Source organism: Lytechinus pictus, chromosome 3, assembly GCF_037042905.1.
Source record: "Lytechinus pictus isolate F3 Inbred chromosome 3, Lp3.0, whole genome shotgun sequence".
In the NCBI taxonomy this organism is placed as follows: domain Eukaryota; kingdom Metazoa; phylum Echinodermata; class Echinoidea; order Temnopleuroida; family Toxopneustidae; genus Lytechinus; species Lytechinus pictus.
Genome location: NC_087247.1, coordinates 15,033,270 through 15,049,003, shown reverse-complemented (window position 1 = coordinate 15,049,003; position 15,734 = coordinate 15,033,270). Strand labels below are relative to the sequence as shown.

The window sequence follows — 15,734 nt, the reverse complement described above, 5'->3', positions numbered from 1 at the left end:
CATAGAAAGTACGAGGAGACTTTCAAACTTCCACAACTCACTTATTTCATAACCGATCTTGATGAAACAAGTTTGCTCCTCTCATTTCATTCTTTCTGATATTTGATTAATTCTCTCCAATGTATTTTGGTTTCTTTTAAACCAATCTGAAAATTGACCACTTTTGAATGTCAATGATAATCGTAACGTTTTATGGTTCACACAAGTTGGTCCTTATTGTCAAATCTGTAAAATTTAATATATTGTACAATTCAAACAATAAAAAAACATAATAAATAGGGAGTGAGGGACATCATTGACTCTCGTGTGCATGTCAATGTGCAAAACTTTAAGCGTAACTTTAGAATATCATATCTTTATTAAATTGCATTCGATTTTGATTACATTTTCAGCGTCATGGTTGTTTGATTTTTCCATGGAATTTTTCTCTATTGATTCAAATCAAAATTTTTGTGGGGTGAACACTAACTTGAAACTATGCCATTCCTCATTTTCTCCTTTGTTGCTAAAGATTTCTTGTAAATCATATTTCTATCCCTCTGTCTCTATACTTCCTTCTCTCTCCATATCTCTGTTTCTTTTCATTAATCATTTCAACACTTTCATACTTAGTCATTTCTCCCAACATTCTTCCCCAACCTATTCAAACTGTCTCCCCATCTCTCCCTTCTTTTCATAGAATAATATTTCCTCTCAATCCCCTTCTTCTAATCTAATGATAATCAGTCACCCATTTCTTTTCTGTAATCAATTAGAATATAAGTTTTATTCTTTCATCTTTAAAGGGACGGTCCATGCTGGAGGTATTTATACTTCAATAGAGTAAAATTCAGAGCAAAATGCTGAAAATGTGATCAAAATTGGACAACAAATAACAAGGTTATTGAATTCTAAAGATTTGCATTATTCCGGTGAAACAGTTCTAGGAATGTCTTCATGAATATTCATTAGGTGGGCTGATGATGTCATATCCCCACTTGTTCTTTAGTATTTTATTATTATATGAAATTAGGTTTATTCAAAATTGCTCTACCAAGAACTAAAACAATTGGAATGACAACTGATTAAGTGCATTAGTTATATATTACCACAACTTTTTTCATCATAATGGCGACATCATTTACACATGTATGAAAAAATGAAACATTTATGATTTCATGTAATAACATAAGAAAAAGAAAAGTGGGGATGTGACTTCATCAGCCCACCTAATAAATATGACGATGTGCAAATAACTGTTTTCACAAAATTTTAATAAATATTGTTATTTGATTTTGATGAAATTTTCAGCACTTTGCTTTGTGAATTTTACTTTATTGATTTAGACATAAATATTTTCAGCCCGGAGCATCAAAAAAAAGAAAGAAAAATCTTCTCCCTCTATCACTTTTCACATCTGGGTTGTCTCGATATTTTGTCCTTCCCTAGCTCATTACAGATTTTGAATTTAAACTTTAATATTTAAGCAATGAGTTACTTCTCATCTCAATTTATAACAGTTCTTACCTGATAAATGTTGGTCTATAATGTTGGTCTAAAGCACATCCAACTAAACACACCCCAAGAAGTTAAGACATTTTAAAATTTGCTGAATTTTTAATAATACAATTTTTCTTTTTTTCTGCAGAATTGACAATGAGACTCTACATAAAATCACATTAAATTACAATAATGGCAATTCCACAATTGCCTTTTCATATTTCATAAAAATAAAGTTTAAAAAATATACTAATGATGGGTGACATCATCGGTTCCTAAATTACATACTGACTGGGATGTGAATATAACCGATTTGTGAAATTAAACAACTCTGAAATGTCATTAGTTTCTCATTTTTGCATCTGATTTTGATAAAATTTACAGTGTTGAGCTCATTTGATGTTTCTCTTGTTATTTAAAAAAATCAACTTTTGTTTGAGTTGACCTGCCCATTAATTCTCATGAAGCATAAGAATCACAATACTTGCAAATAATTTCCAATTTTATGCATAAATAAATGATAGTTTTGATACTTGATAACCTACCATGACACAAAGAAATAACAATTCAGATATGACCTGTCTGCAAGGAGATATTCAATACCTTTGACCTACTCCTTGGAGCTACACAAAAGACATCATAAAAATACAGATCTGGAATGCATCAGACAGTCTCGCATGCAATGTATATTTCATAATTCAAATACATACATGCAATATGTGCAAATCGCCATCTGGGAAAGCTAGTGGGGCTGTTTTCAATTCAATTTCAAGTAACATTAGGCTGGTGTTCTGTGCGTTTCATTTTGCGCGCAAATTAATCCATTATTGTGAATTCATACGCAGTAGTGCTACGGGATTGGTCGGCCACAGAGTGTACGAAACACTGTGCACTAATTACTGTGGTACATGTACTTGTTATACATGTAACTACAGTTTTCCCGGAATCTCTATTACTAAATTAATCTTTACTCTTATCTAGGCTCAGGGAGTAACCAGTAGAATATATTTTTAATTTTTTCAATTTCCACTTCTGGCCCATGGAACATTGTATGTCCACAAGGCTATCATAATAATGAACAATGGTAGCACATGCATTATGATACAATTAAAAAGTTATATTTAAAAGAAAAGAAAGTCTAGGGAGATTCTCAATACACATTTTAAATTCAAACAGCCAGAGCTAAAGTATAAAACTTAAATAGCAACTTAAACACTCTCTAAAATGGCAAAGTAATAAAATCATTAATCACTATTTTATTAAGAAATTGGCAATTCATAAGTACATTTCACAATAATGCTTTTAAAAATTCTTGTTAAAAAAACAATATTTTTTTAAATGAGTAAAATGGTAGAAAATTCAACTAGAAAGGTGTTGCCAAATGACACTAAGATTGCTGTATATCTTAACATGTAACATTTTTGGAATGTGGTCATTTTCAAACGTGAGTGACACGACAATCGGAGAGGGTTAAGGGCTCATATCTTTAAACTTAAAGGTTATGAATCAATCATGACTACCCTATTATATACAATGCAGGACTGGCATGGGCCACTACCAGTTTGATTTGAATTCTACAATTTGTTTAGTAGATATGATTGAAAAATGATGCGTGAGTGACACGACAAATTTTGGACATGGGTTTCTGACCATTATCACTTATGATTGGATTCGTGCCCAAGTAGCTGTCCAGGAATACTGTTAGTACCCATACATGTACGAAAATAGTGTACCTATCTAGCACATATAGTCAGAATAAATCAAACCTTCTCTATGGAAAATGGTGCCCTCCTATATACCGTGAGTGACACGACATCCAAAACGTGAGTGACACGACAAGTGCAAAAATACAACATTTATCTCAACAACGAAAGTATCTTTGGCATGATGTACGAGAGTGAAATCCCATCAACCAAAAAACAAGCTTAATTACATAACAACTGCCTTCTTCAAAGTTGATAATGTGTTATCCTAATGATTTATTCTTGGTTTATGGTCATATTTGCCCATCAACTCACATTCCCTATACCATACCGCATTATTGTCACACTCGGGCTTCTACCACTCTCCTCTTTGGAGGAGGAGGCACTTGAAGGAGGTGTTATGTGGTCTTGGCATTGACATCAACTCAAACATTCTTTTTGTGGCCTGATTTCATTCAAAACTTAACTCTTTCTACATATCTGTATATGACAGTTTACTTTACAGGTTTACAATTCAGCATCCACAACTGATGGAATAATTTTTCATTGTAAGAAAGGTATTCTCAATAGTCACTCGCATCATCTGGCATGGTCTGGTTGCCAATGATGTCATGTATATCTCCTTTTTCTTGAAATATTGGATTACAATATTATCCTCCTTAATAAATATTTGAGGCATTGTCCAAATAGGACTTGGCAGCTTCAATGTCTTTTTTTGTACACTGTACCAAACCACAGTTACTTGGCTGCACACTTCAGATGGACTATTAGCAAATCCTTGTGAAACTTTAATAGGGATCAAGTTCAACTCATCAAGCATTGGTTTTCTCCTGAACACTGCTTGTATGTGGACCCCTCCAAAGGCACTGTACCAAAATTCAGAGCTATGATTTTTTCAGCAGGAATCTTGCAAGCTGATTTTCATTGCTAATTATCATATTTGATAATAAACCAAACCACGGGTAATACATGGAAAGCGACGAGGTGAAAGACGCATAGTCAGTACCTGATTCTTGCAAAAAGCCACAGCACACTCTTATGGTCTTACCTACAACTACTTATCATTAGCCTTTCCTTTGATGAGCCCTTGGATGTTGCACTGAAATTCAATTCAGCATCCCCAACCATCAAATACTCCCCCTATACTTCTATAGCTTTTTCCCCATGAGGTCCAGCTCAGTTCTAACCAGGGTACCCCCAAGAAAAATTGATCTACATGAAAACATGGCAACTCACCAAAGTTGCTTAAATGCAAAATTTGGTCTTGGTTAGGACTTGTTGGTACCAACATATACATAATTTACTCTATCAATTTGTTGTGTGTAATGCAAATCTGCTCCGAACCCACATCGGCCCGCTCACAGTAGTTTGCTATGCAGACCCTAGTTCATCACTAATGATATGAATGGTGGCCGAACAAAGAATGATTTTGAACCAGGCATGTAGCTACTTCCAGCAATATCTAAAATGCTCTTTTAAATCTCAGAATATTCTCACCTGAGATGTTCTTGCAAAAAATTGTTTATTTCATGTCCTCGAATACAAGCTTTGTGGCATGAAGGGTTAATTTTTTTTTAATTAATCAGAAGTTGAAAGAGTTTTTCTGATTTTTAAAGAATGTTTGGTGTTCACGGAGATCTCTTCATACACTTCTCTCCCATTAGAATATTTTATCCTTTTCTGCACATTTCAAAATAAGATCCCTGACCTTGCTAGCTTTAAACCTTTAATTAGTAAGACAAAGAAATAACATTCCTAAAAAGATAGATGAACGTTCTGCTCATTTCTGTATTGGAGACAGAGAATGTTCAAGTCATACCTGACTATTAAAATTGAACCATCACCAAATCTTTATGCACTGTAAATATGTTCATTACTAAGTATAGTGGTTTTTCTCTTAAAATATTCATAATTTTGTGTTATGTTATTATATTCTTTTATCTCAGTACATCATTAAAATATGAATTAGGATCTGAGTCTTCACACGAATGGAAATGTATTTTTGAAACTGAGGAAACCTTGGAGAGGAAAGAAGATAGATGAGCTCAACGTCAAATTCAATATTTCCATTGATAGGGGTGAAGTTGGGTAAATGGAAAAAATATTTGCCTTACATAGGCCTAAATGATGTCAGGAACAACATTTTGACTCCATCCCTGGATTTATCTCGTAAAATGCTTTAAAAATTATTCGATGTGCTTTTTTATACACAATATTAGACCGTGAGTGACACGACATTTCGTGAGTGACACGACATTGTGAGTGACACCACACAACTTTAACAGTTAATTATTGCTTAACCTTAACACATTGGACCAAGTTACTTTATATACAATAAGGTATGGGAAAACTGTATTTGCTCCTGTACTGGGATAAATTAATTTTCAGAATACACAGCTCTAGAAAACTTTTTGTCTTTAAAACGTGAGTGACACGACAACCAGTTTTGAAAACTTTAAAGATCTACTTTTTTCAGAAAAACACTTCAGATAATTTTTTATTTTTTATTTAGGGGTTAGATACAATACAAAACTTGTATCTTGCCAACAAACAGGCTTCTAATACAAATTTAATATTGTGATAGGCAATATGTGAATTTTAATGCAAAAATCTGCATTTTGTAACATTAAATTTCCCTTGCACTTAATTCACTGTATCTCAAGACACAATCAATAATTTTATGTAACTAAAATGGAAAAACATACTTCGAGATGTCTAGTTTCAAAAACCATGGAAGCCTACTGATTTCTAGCAAGTTTTAATTTTCACCCCCATGTCCACTTATGTTTGAAAATGACCACATGGCAAAGCACTGGTCCCCTCTTTACCTAATCACGACTTAATCTACTCTTTTCATCTTCCCTTTTAGAATTAGCATATTCCTATAAGACGCAATACAAACAATGCTTTGTTTTTCAGTGATATCGCTTGTGATATCGATACTTTATAGAGCGCAAAGTATCGTCTCAGATTTGCGCTTGCCTGATTCGCTGAATCCTTCGCGTCACGAGCGCGTAACAAAATGAATACATTAATGAATTTGCCAAGTTGACCTTTGTCATTGCGCTGATGTGCGTATTGTCTAATACACGTACAAAACCACAGTTGAAGAGGGAGCATCGTACGAAATTAATATTAATGAGGGCTTATTTTAGCTTCTAATGGATTAAACAAAATGGCGGTAGCTTCGGGGGCTTGCCTGGTAACCACTGCTAGGTGCGCAAAATGCTGTTATGAATGTATAGTGCGCGCTTTTGGGTAATAGACCTTTAATGACGTAAGTTACGTAATATGATTTAGATTTCGTAACAATAAAAAGATTTCGTAATAAAAAGAGTGTCTAGCATATAAGGCTTATGTAACTATGTAAGGGTACCGGTAATTTGACGATGCTAATTCATTCTGAGCAACGTGAATGCTTACGACCGGCACTGGTATGGTCGAGGCAAAGTCCACGCGCATGCGTACTCTTAATCCGAAGACGCCAGTCATGAATATTCATATGTTGGTCCAGAACTCGGTGGGAAAAATAATTTCGCGTCCGGCGTTAGGGCATTAACCACGGTTGAGCAGATAGTATGGGGTTAAAGGGGAATCCAACTCAAATAAAAACTTGTTTTTATAAGGAAAAGAAAAATCAGACAAGATGATAGGTGAAAGATTGAACAATATTGGACAAACAACAAGAAAGTTATGAATTTTTAAAAGTTGTAAATATTGGTAATCACTATACCCATGGAGACTTCAAATTGGCCGCATATGGGATGTCGTAGTGATGTAAGGCAAGGTCTACTCTCCCATGTACTCCAATACATATTATGGCTAAAATGTCATTTTTCCCAAAAGTTTTATTTCAAATTATATTTTTCTTTCATGAGGACATAAAACAATATACTACCTGGGTTATATTTAGATTACTGCCCCAGGGGAATGGGTACTTAGGAGAAAACCACAAATCCCTGATAATAAAGTACAAGGCCTATGGGAAAGTTGTCCTTGCCCCTTGTCATAATTTACTTACCCAGTTGCCAATTTGAAATCTACATAGTATTAGTGATCTCAATTTCAAAGCAGCTATAACTTTCTTATCGCTTGTCCGATTTCTTTCAAACTTTCACCATTTTGTTTAATTTATTTTTCTCCTTCCCAACACAACATTTTATGGCCAAGGCTGGATTCCCCTTTAAAAGACAGTGTGAATCGAAAAAAAAGATAGTATGGGGTTAAGGATAGTATGGGGTTAAGGAAATGCAGTGTAAAAAGCATATTTTCCGATTCACAATTCCCTTCTTTCTTTCCCCCATTTTCAACTGTGGGACGGGGGTATAAGGTCCCCTCATGCACCCCTCTATAGATCCTCGCCTGCCAAAACTTATTTTTTCCTATATGTTTTTCTTTTCTTTTACATTCCTTTGTGTGGGAAAATTCAGACACAAAAAAGCTCAGAACCTCCGCCCTTTATTCAACCGACGTCATCTATATGGCGCGCAGTCTGACCCTTTTTTAATTTCCCTTTTCCCCCGTTTTATTTCTCCCCATTTTCCTTTTCTCTCTCTCTCTCTCTCTCTTCCTCCCTTTATTTCCCCTCTCCTTTAATTTCCATTATTTTCCTTCTCTTTCTAACTTTCCCTTCCTTCCTTCCGTCTTCGATCCCCTCCTTCTCTAGCTCTTAAGATTCTTTCTCTGTCTCTCCCGCTTTCTTTCTTCACCTCTTCCTTTCCCTTTAAATTGTCCATCTTTCCCCCTTTTTTAACTTTCATTACCCCCTTCTCTTAATATTTTTCTTCCCTTTATTTCTTCTCTCCATTTCCACTCTCCCCTCTCGCTTTTCTTACCCTACCTTCCCCTTTCCCCTCTTTTCTATTCTCCCATCCATTTTCCCCCTTCTCATTTCATTTCCTTCTCTTAATTTCTCTTCCTTTTCCCCTTCCCCCACCATTAATTTTTTGGAGGGGGGCAAGGCAGATTACACGCTAATGGAAAACAAAAAAGAACGATTTTGCGGCCCCTCTTTCATGGATTGGGGAAGATGTTTGTACAGATATTTCAGAGAGAAAACAATTTGAATTTTCCAACAATAGGTGGAAACGGCGTTTTGGGGGGCGAAAGCAAGGGGAACAAATAAAATATATTGTACGTTAATTTGCAGATTCTGACAACCATTATTTTAGTTTTATCTATTCATTAAGATCAGTAAGATTAAGAATAATTTCCTTTCCTTTGGCCCTTTATAATTTCATTTTGCCTTTTGTGGCTTTTCACAAGCAGGTTTAACAGTGAAAGAGACATCTCACTTCAAAAGGAAAAAAATTGTCGCGCACAAAAATGTACAGTACCTATTATATAGCCATTTTATATATATTTAAAATATTCATTTATCTTTTTTTTGGGGGGGGGGGGCCGGGGTCCTATCACCCATTCTATTTTTCAGAAACTATCAAGGCCCTTGGTATTATGTCTCTTCTAAAGGAGGCCGGGGGTTGTCTAGTCACATGAATTAATGTGCTTATGCACTTTTTATTTATCATTCCATTCCTACCTCTCCCCTGCTCCCTCACTATGTGTATGAGAACTTTATATTTAACTTGCATGTTTGTCCATCCATCCACCCATCCAATCCATCCACACATCCAACCAATCCATCCACACATCCACCCATCCACACATCCAACCAATCCATCCATCCACCCACACATCCAACCACCCACACATCCAACCATCCACCCATCCAATCCATCCACACATCCACCCAATCCATCCATCCATCCACCCACCCATCTCACCCATCCACCAACCCATCCATTCATCCAGTTTTCCTTCCAAGAATGATAAATTTGGACTGACTCATGATCAACATCATTCATTGCTGCAACTTATTTTGGTACACAGGCAAGAAGACATCTTACACATAATTATGTATGAAAATACGAAATAAAGATTTCATTTAAGTGTGGGAAAGTGTGGACAAGACATCACTCAACCTATTGCATATTCATTGGCCCGAACTGAAATACCCCTTAGATTTAAATAAATGCATCAACTTTATATAAGAAACACAGACCAAATTGAACACTCTACCAATTAAGTTAATCTATATAATCCGTACATTTTATTCACATAATCATCAGGTTAAAAATCTCATTAATTAATAGATATATTTACAACATTGCTTATTCATTTACATTCAAAGTCCTTTATCTTCATAATAAAAGTAGCATATACATAAAAATTTATTGAACTTTTTACACCAAAGGCACAAAATTCTCACATCTCAACTATTATAAAAACGTGGTGATTTATGTTTATAAATAAGTATGGGAAACAGCTTTATGAAACACTAACTTGATCAAGTAGAATATAATGTTACTGCTGTAAAGTCAATTTCTCAATCAGAGTCATACAGGTTTCTGTGGGCCATATAGAGTATCGAAGTGATGACATCAGTTGCCATGGTTTCATGGCGGCCTGGTTCTAAACAAATGAACCCGCCGAATGAAAGCGTGTGTTTCTCATAGGAGAAAATGGCTGCTATCGGAATTTGATCGCTTGCAACCTATTTTTTCAGACGAGCCAAAGTCATACAAATGTGTACAGACGATCGTCAGCTGCGACTGTTGAGAACCAGCCCGCCATGACACCATGGCAACTGACATCACACTTCGGTACTCTATATATACATATTCAATTAAGAGAAAGCTACATGTATTTCTTCTATTGCTACTGGATAGTCATCTACCTCCTGTAATTTCATAATTGTGCATTTCTTATTTCTATTTGAGGCAAGCAAAAGGCGATATTTATAATCACTCAATTATTACTTGCTTGAAAGTCAATATACATGTACACTTTACAATCAAACATCTATGCTAACAATCTACCTCATTACTTTTCTTCCATTGCAGTGCATTGAAGTGGTCAGTATACACAGTGCTTGACTTAAAAGTACATTGCATTTAGTTAAAACCTTAAAAAAGACGAAAATATTGAAATTAATAATCCTCTCAATCGATTTCAATCCAGTATAAAAGGGATCTCAGGGATGATAGGAGTAATCCCAAATGAGTGATTTCAAGTTCAGTGTTGACGTTTTGGTGATGGTGTACACGAGTATAACACCAAACATAAAATGAAGATGGTCCTGCAAAAGTCACTCACTAGTTGAGATGTCAATAATGTGATCTGGTTCGGTTTTACAAACTCAGAATAGGTTTTGGATCTACGGGAAGCAATCCAATTTGTGCTTCCAACACCAACGCCAACACCGACCTAGAAATCACCCAATGTAGACATTTAGACTAGCTAATCTGGGTAGTACTTTATGAAACAAATATTCACGATTTTCACTGCGAAGAAATCGGTGAGCACGTCCCACTGGGAACTGAAGACAAGCTCGGAATGAGCATCATTTGACTTTAATTGTTATTTGTTATAAGCTACTTTCATCTGATTGGCTAAGAACAAACTTGTTAAGAAAATAACTGACAAGTTGCTTCAGGAATTCCCTGAATGTCAGCAATATTCTGATTTTCTAAGGTTTTAAAAAAATCTATTGGACTGATTTGGTCTCATTTTTGCTAGATATCATAGCTTTGGCAACAATACGCCACACAGATCCTAGATATTCTCCAATGTCTCTCTAGCGATGCCCTGTTCCCTTGCTTCTTAGTGTTGTAGCTAGCTCAGGAAGAATCTCATCTATAGTCTTAGAAATTCCCTGATTACCCTGGATACCAGTGATGTTGTTTATAAGTTTAGTGGTCCCGTGTTTATTTAATAACAACTGTTGGCCATAAATACACCACACAGATCATATATATTGCATGAACTCCTACTAGCGATGCCTTGTTCGTTTGCTTCTTGGCGTTGTAGCGAGCTCCGATCCTCTGCGTTTGGTAGCTGGTCCTGCTTGCTCCACAAGCCTAAGCAAACAAGATGGAAGAATGGTAAAAGAAAAACATAACAATAACAGAAGAAAAAAGTGATAAAAGCAAAAGCAACAATCACAATGCCTGCATAACAGGCATGGGTGTCACACTGTGGCATTATCATCACCACCACCACTACAATTACCATTTTCATCATCATCACCACCACCACCACCTTTATCATCACCAATGACCATCATCACCACCACCATCATCATAATCATCACCAACACCTTCATCATCACCAATGACCATCATCACCATCACAATTACCATTTTCATCATCATCATCATCATCATCATCACCACCACCACCACAATTACCATTTTCATCACCACCACCATCATCATCATCATCATTATCATAATCATATGCAAGATTATCATTCTTTTTTTTTTCTTTTACTTACTTTTGAAACTTAAGTAGAAAGTAAAGTAGAATGTACACTTACTTCTGTAAGATAGGCTTGGCTTCGCTGATTATATAGTTTTCTGGATCTGGGCTTGGGTCTAGGACCAGATAATCAGCAATATATTCAGGCTTCAAACACATGATACCAGACTGAACCAACTCATCAAGGGCAACCTAAAATGGTAAAAGATGTTGAAATGCTATTCAATTCATCTACAAGATGGAAAAACTCACAATGAGAGCATTCTACATCAAACAAACTTGATTGATACATGGGTGTCACATAAGTGTCAAACCATTGTTCTAAAAAGGTTTACACTATACATTAGAAAATTCCTATTACCTATTACAATATTGTATACAAATATTACCAAATTAAAACGACTAATATATTAACTACTTAAATGGGATAAACAAACTTGTAGACATACAGGCAATTCCATAACAATATCAACCTGTTTGAACATCTGACCTCCATTTTGCTTCATGCATACGTACTCCAAAAAATACCCAAGCCAAAACAGAAACAAATCATTTGAGGATGGTCTAACATACAGCGGGCCAAATGCAGATTTTTTTTTTCTGGAATAATCCTACAACTTATTTGAACAGGAGGTTAATGTGTGTATATCCTTACCGCTTCGGCTGTGACTTTGACCTTATGAAGGTCAAAGAAAGCATGGCTAGCATCAAGATGGTTGGTAAATGGAGGTCTGACAGCAAGGACTTTAGCGCCACCAGCTTCCAGAAGACGTTTGAAACACATCTCTTTACTCTTCTCAACCATCAGCACGACCTTCCAGCCATCAAACGCTCCAATGCTTGAGCCCATCTAAACATCAGATGATATAATCAAATTTAAACGGTTATAGGGGAAAAAACACACACAAAGATACAGCTATGCTTAAATGTTTGTGAACCCAACTACAAATTGCACTTCTTCATGCCGAGTGTTGAATGTAGACAACACTACAATGTTCGGCGAGCCCAGAGAAACAAATGTTATTGAATGTAATATTTTATCACCTGAATTCACAATTAAATGTCTAAAACATGGCAGGACTTGAACTCTTTAAATGTTCATTTTCTGGTGGGGTTCACTAACTTTTTAGCACCACTGTAGGTGATAACTTTGCATCATGTATACATGTCTAAGCCCCTCAAACAAAACAAACTAGAGTCTCCTTTCTGTATTGATCTAATGAAAATAACATTAATATGTCATCCCTATGGCAACACATCAAAATATTCAGAAAATGTGTTTTGCATTTCCTTGCTTTCATGACCATAAACTATGTTTAGCAGGAGTATAATTGAAGCAATGTGCCAAATCATATAGTAATGGTGGATAACTTATTTTGATATTTCAAAATCAAATATATGTTTTTAATTGTAAGGTTATTCCAGCATTCCATCAGTTGATATGTCACGTATTTTCACTTCTTTTGAATACTACAAATCCTCATCACGTGGACAATTCCATATGAGTAATGCATTTTCTACTGAACACATGCTACATTAGGTTTCACTTTATAAAGTGATCTTCTAACCTTTTCTTGTTCCTGAATCCGACACCTCCATCTTGTAGCAGCACGAGCCATCTTCTTACCGGTCTCACTCAGTTTACTAAGATCGGTTCTATTACCCCACTCGTGAGGTTCCTCCTATAAAAAAAAGAGATCAATTTGAATGTTTATGTGGTGAATTCTAATATTACTAATAGCATTACAATCATCTTTTAAATTCTGATTTCATGTAACAAAGCAATTTTATCATTATATTCGATGGTTGTGGGGGCATCATGATCTACTGGTTATGACTCTTGTCTTTCAATCTGAGGGACCCGGTAGGAAGAAATTCCTTGAATGCTTCAGCGCCTATATGACAGCACAGACAAAGCCGGGTTGACAATGGCAGCACATTGTATCCTCGGGCAAAAAGTGCTTTATAAATCCAGCTATTATTATTGACAGTGTGCTTACATGAAGTCAGAGATAACAATAACATACCTCAACAAAGCCCTTCTCTGCTCTGCAAGCCTCAAAGTAGGATTTATGAAGAACCCATTTACCGGTAGCTAGAGCCGCCAGATACTTCTCATTCCTGGTTGGATTACCTGCAATAAAACCAAACAAAATATAACACATCTTCACAACATAACAATACTAACAATGACAATAAATTGTATTTACAAAGCAGTTAAAAATATGTTAGATAAGAATTCAAACATTAGATAAGAATTTGAACATCAAATCGTTATACCATAAACCAAGTCGTATATGAGGAGCCTAATGAAATATATCTTAGACTTAAAGTCTGACCTCTAAGAGTATCAAAAGCTTGGCCAATATTGCCCTATGTGGGGTAGCATCACGCAAGGCAGACTTCATCTGTATCTTGCCATGAGAAAGTCTGAAGATATTGCTAATCTGACGCCAAGTGATACGATCGCATACCTACAATGATATGAGAGCAAGAGGCATCAAAGTATTGAGCGTCTTTGACTTCTCCGCCAAGCTCTTCGATGAGGGCGCTATAATCAATCTTCTCATGAGCTCCCATTCCAGTGAACAGAAACTTGGGAGGCAACGCTGGTTGCTTCGTCAAAACCTGGGGAGAAATAAGAACATTGATAATTTTGATATTTTACCTCATATCTATGGACAGACCTTGATCGATTTAAAAGACAAATTTTCTAAATTAATATTGCAAAAATTCCTCTACAATAGTCTGAAGTCCTGATCAGATATGGGCAGTTGTCTCATGCAACGAACAGATTTCCTTTCATTCATCATCTAAAACAGTCTCAACTTTTAGATAAATAAACACATTACTGATCATTCACAATTGTCCATGGCACTCAGGAAATGTACATTACCCTAATAGTAATATATAGCATTTAGAGTGCGCCTTCTATCTAGTTTCCTATTCAGAGGCGCAGAGGGAATTACTACACAGAAAGGGGGGGGGGCTGTTATTTGAAATACGATAAGAATAGATATGCCTTTAAGGTTGGCTTTGAATGACTATATAGACTTGGCATTGCGTATTGTTGATGTATATATTTTCATAGAATAGACTGCATCAATTAGAGTATGCACATCCATAGAGTATGCACATCCCAACCACTTCCTGAAATTATCTGTCTATGCTTTCTAATTCATATGAAAGGTTGTAATGTACTTTAAATGATCATAGCTTGAGTAGTTTGTGCAGTGAAGTAAGCTGGGTTAGCAACAAAAGTGCATCTCAGAATAAATAGTATCTAGATAGAGGGCAAATCTGATATTTGATTGCTACGATTGTTTTTTTTTTCTCTACGCTTATTGGACATATTTATGTTAAGAGAAATTGTGCAGTTCCATCTAATTTGTAGAAAATTCTGAAATTTTTGTTTTAATAGTAGTGATATATTTCCTTGTTTAAAGTGGTGCTAAAAAGTTAACGAACCCCACCAGAAAATGAATGTATTTCAAGTGTTCAAGCTCTGCCATCTTTAAATATTCAAATAATTGTGAAGTCAGGTGATAAAATATTACATTCAATAAAGTTTCTTTCTCTGGGTTCTTGGGATATTGTAGTGTTGTTGTCTACATTCAACACTCAGCATGAAGGAGTGCTTTCTGTGGTGAGATTCTCTAACTTTTGAGCACAACTGTACATACAAGATCTTGCTTTATATGATTAGTGATTGTAAACTGATAGATACGAAAAGGAAAAACAGATTTAATTTTAAAAAAACTTTTTTTTTTTTTTTTTTTGGGGGGGGGATGGGACGGTATAACACAGGTTGAATGCTTTATTTAATTGATAATTTACCAGTCTACACATAGCTGGATAGGCAAGGTTGACGTTTATGTTAGAAGACATCAAGGGAAAGAAAGAATGACTGACCTCTTGTTGTGGATCATCCTGCGTATCGTCCATTGGTTGTGGAGCCACGGCGGGCCTTGCAGGGGGTAGTCTAATAGGAGGAGCTTTAGGGGTAGGACTAGGTGGGCTGTCTTCATGTTTGTGAGAACTACTTGTACCGTGTCGAGCTACATCGGTCTTGGTTTCCGCATGATCCTGGCATGAACAAGAATTTGATCCCTTTGGAATGTATGTAGCCAAATATATGATGTATCATCATCATCATCATCACCATCTCCATCATCATCATCATCATCATCACCATCATCATCATCATCATCACCATCATCATCACCACCATCA

General features: G+C 35.8%; 1 protein-coding gene across 2 annotated transcripts in view; it reads right to left on the bottom strand.

Annotated features, from left to right (window-relative positions):
- Positions 1-9,268: 9,268 nt before the first annotated feature.
- LOC129257762 (DNA topoisomerase 2-binding protein 1-A-like) overlaps positions 9,269-15,734 on the bottom strand; it is a 40,961-nt gene continuing 34,495 nt past the window's right edge. For both annotated transcript variants that reach the window (XM_064096473.1, XM_064096474.1), the window contains 7 exons: positions 15,414-15,587; positions 13,976-14,129; positions 13,529-13,635; positions 13,070-13,183; positions 12,157-12,351; positions 11,560-11,693; positions 9,269-11,101 (listed from right to left, as the gene is read on the bottom strand). In XM_064096473.1, the coding sequence (XP_063952543.1) occupies positions 11,014-11,101; positions 11,560-11,693; positions 12,157-12,351; positions 13,070-13,183; positions 13,529-13,635; positions 13,976-14,129; positions 15,414-15,587 (966 nt within the window). In that variant the 3' untranslated portion in view covers positions 9,269-11,013. The remainder of the gene's footprint in view (positions 11,102-11,559; positions 11,694-12,156; positions 12,352-13,069; positions 13,184-13,528; positions 13,636-13,975; positions 14,130-15,413; positions 15,588-15,734) is intronic.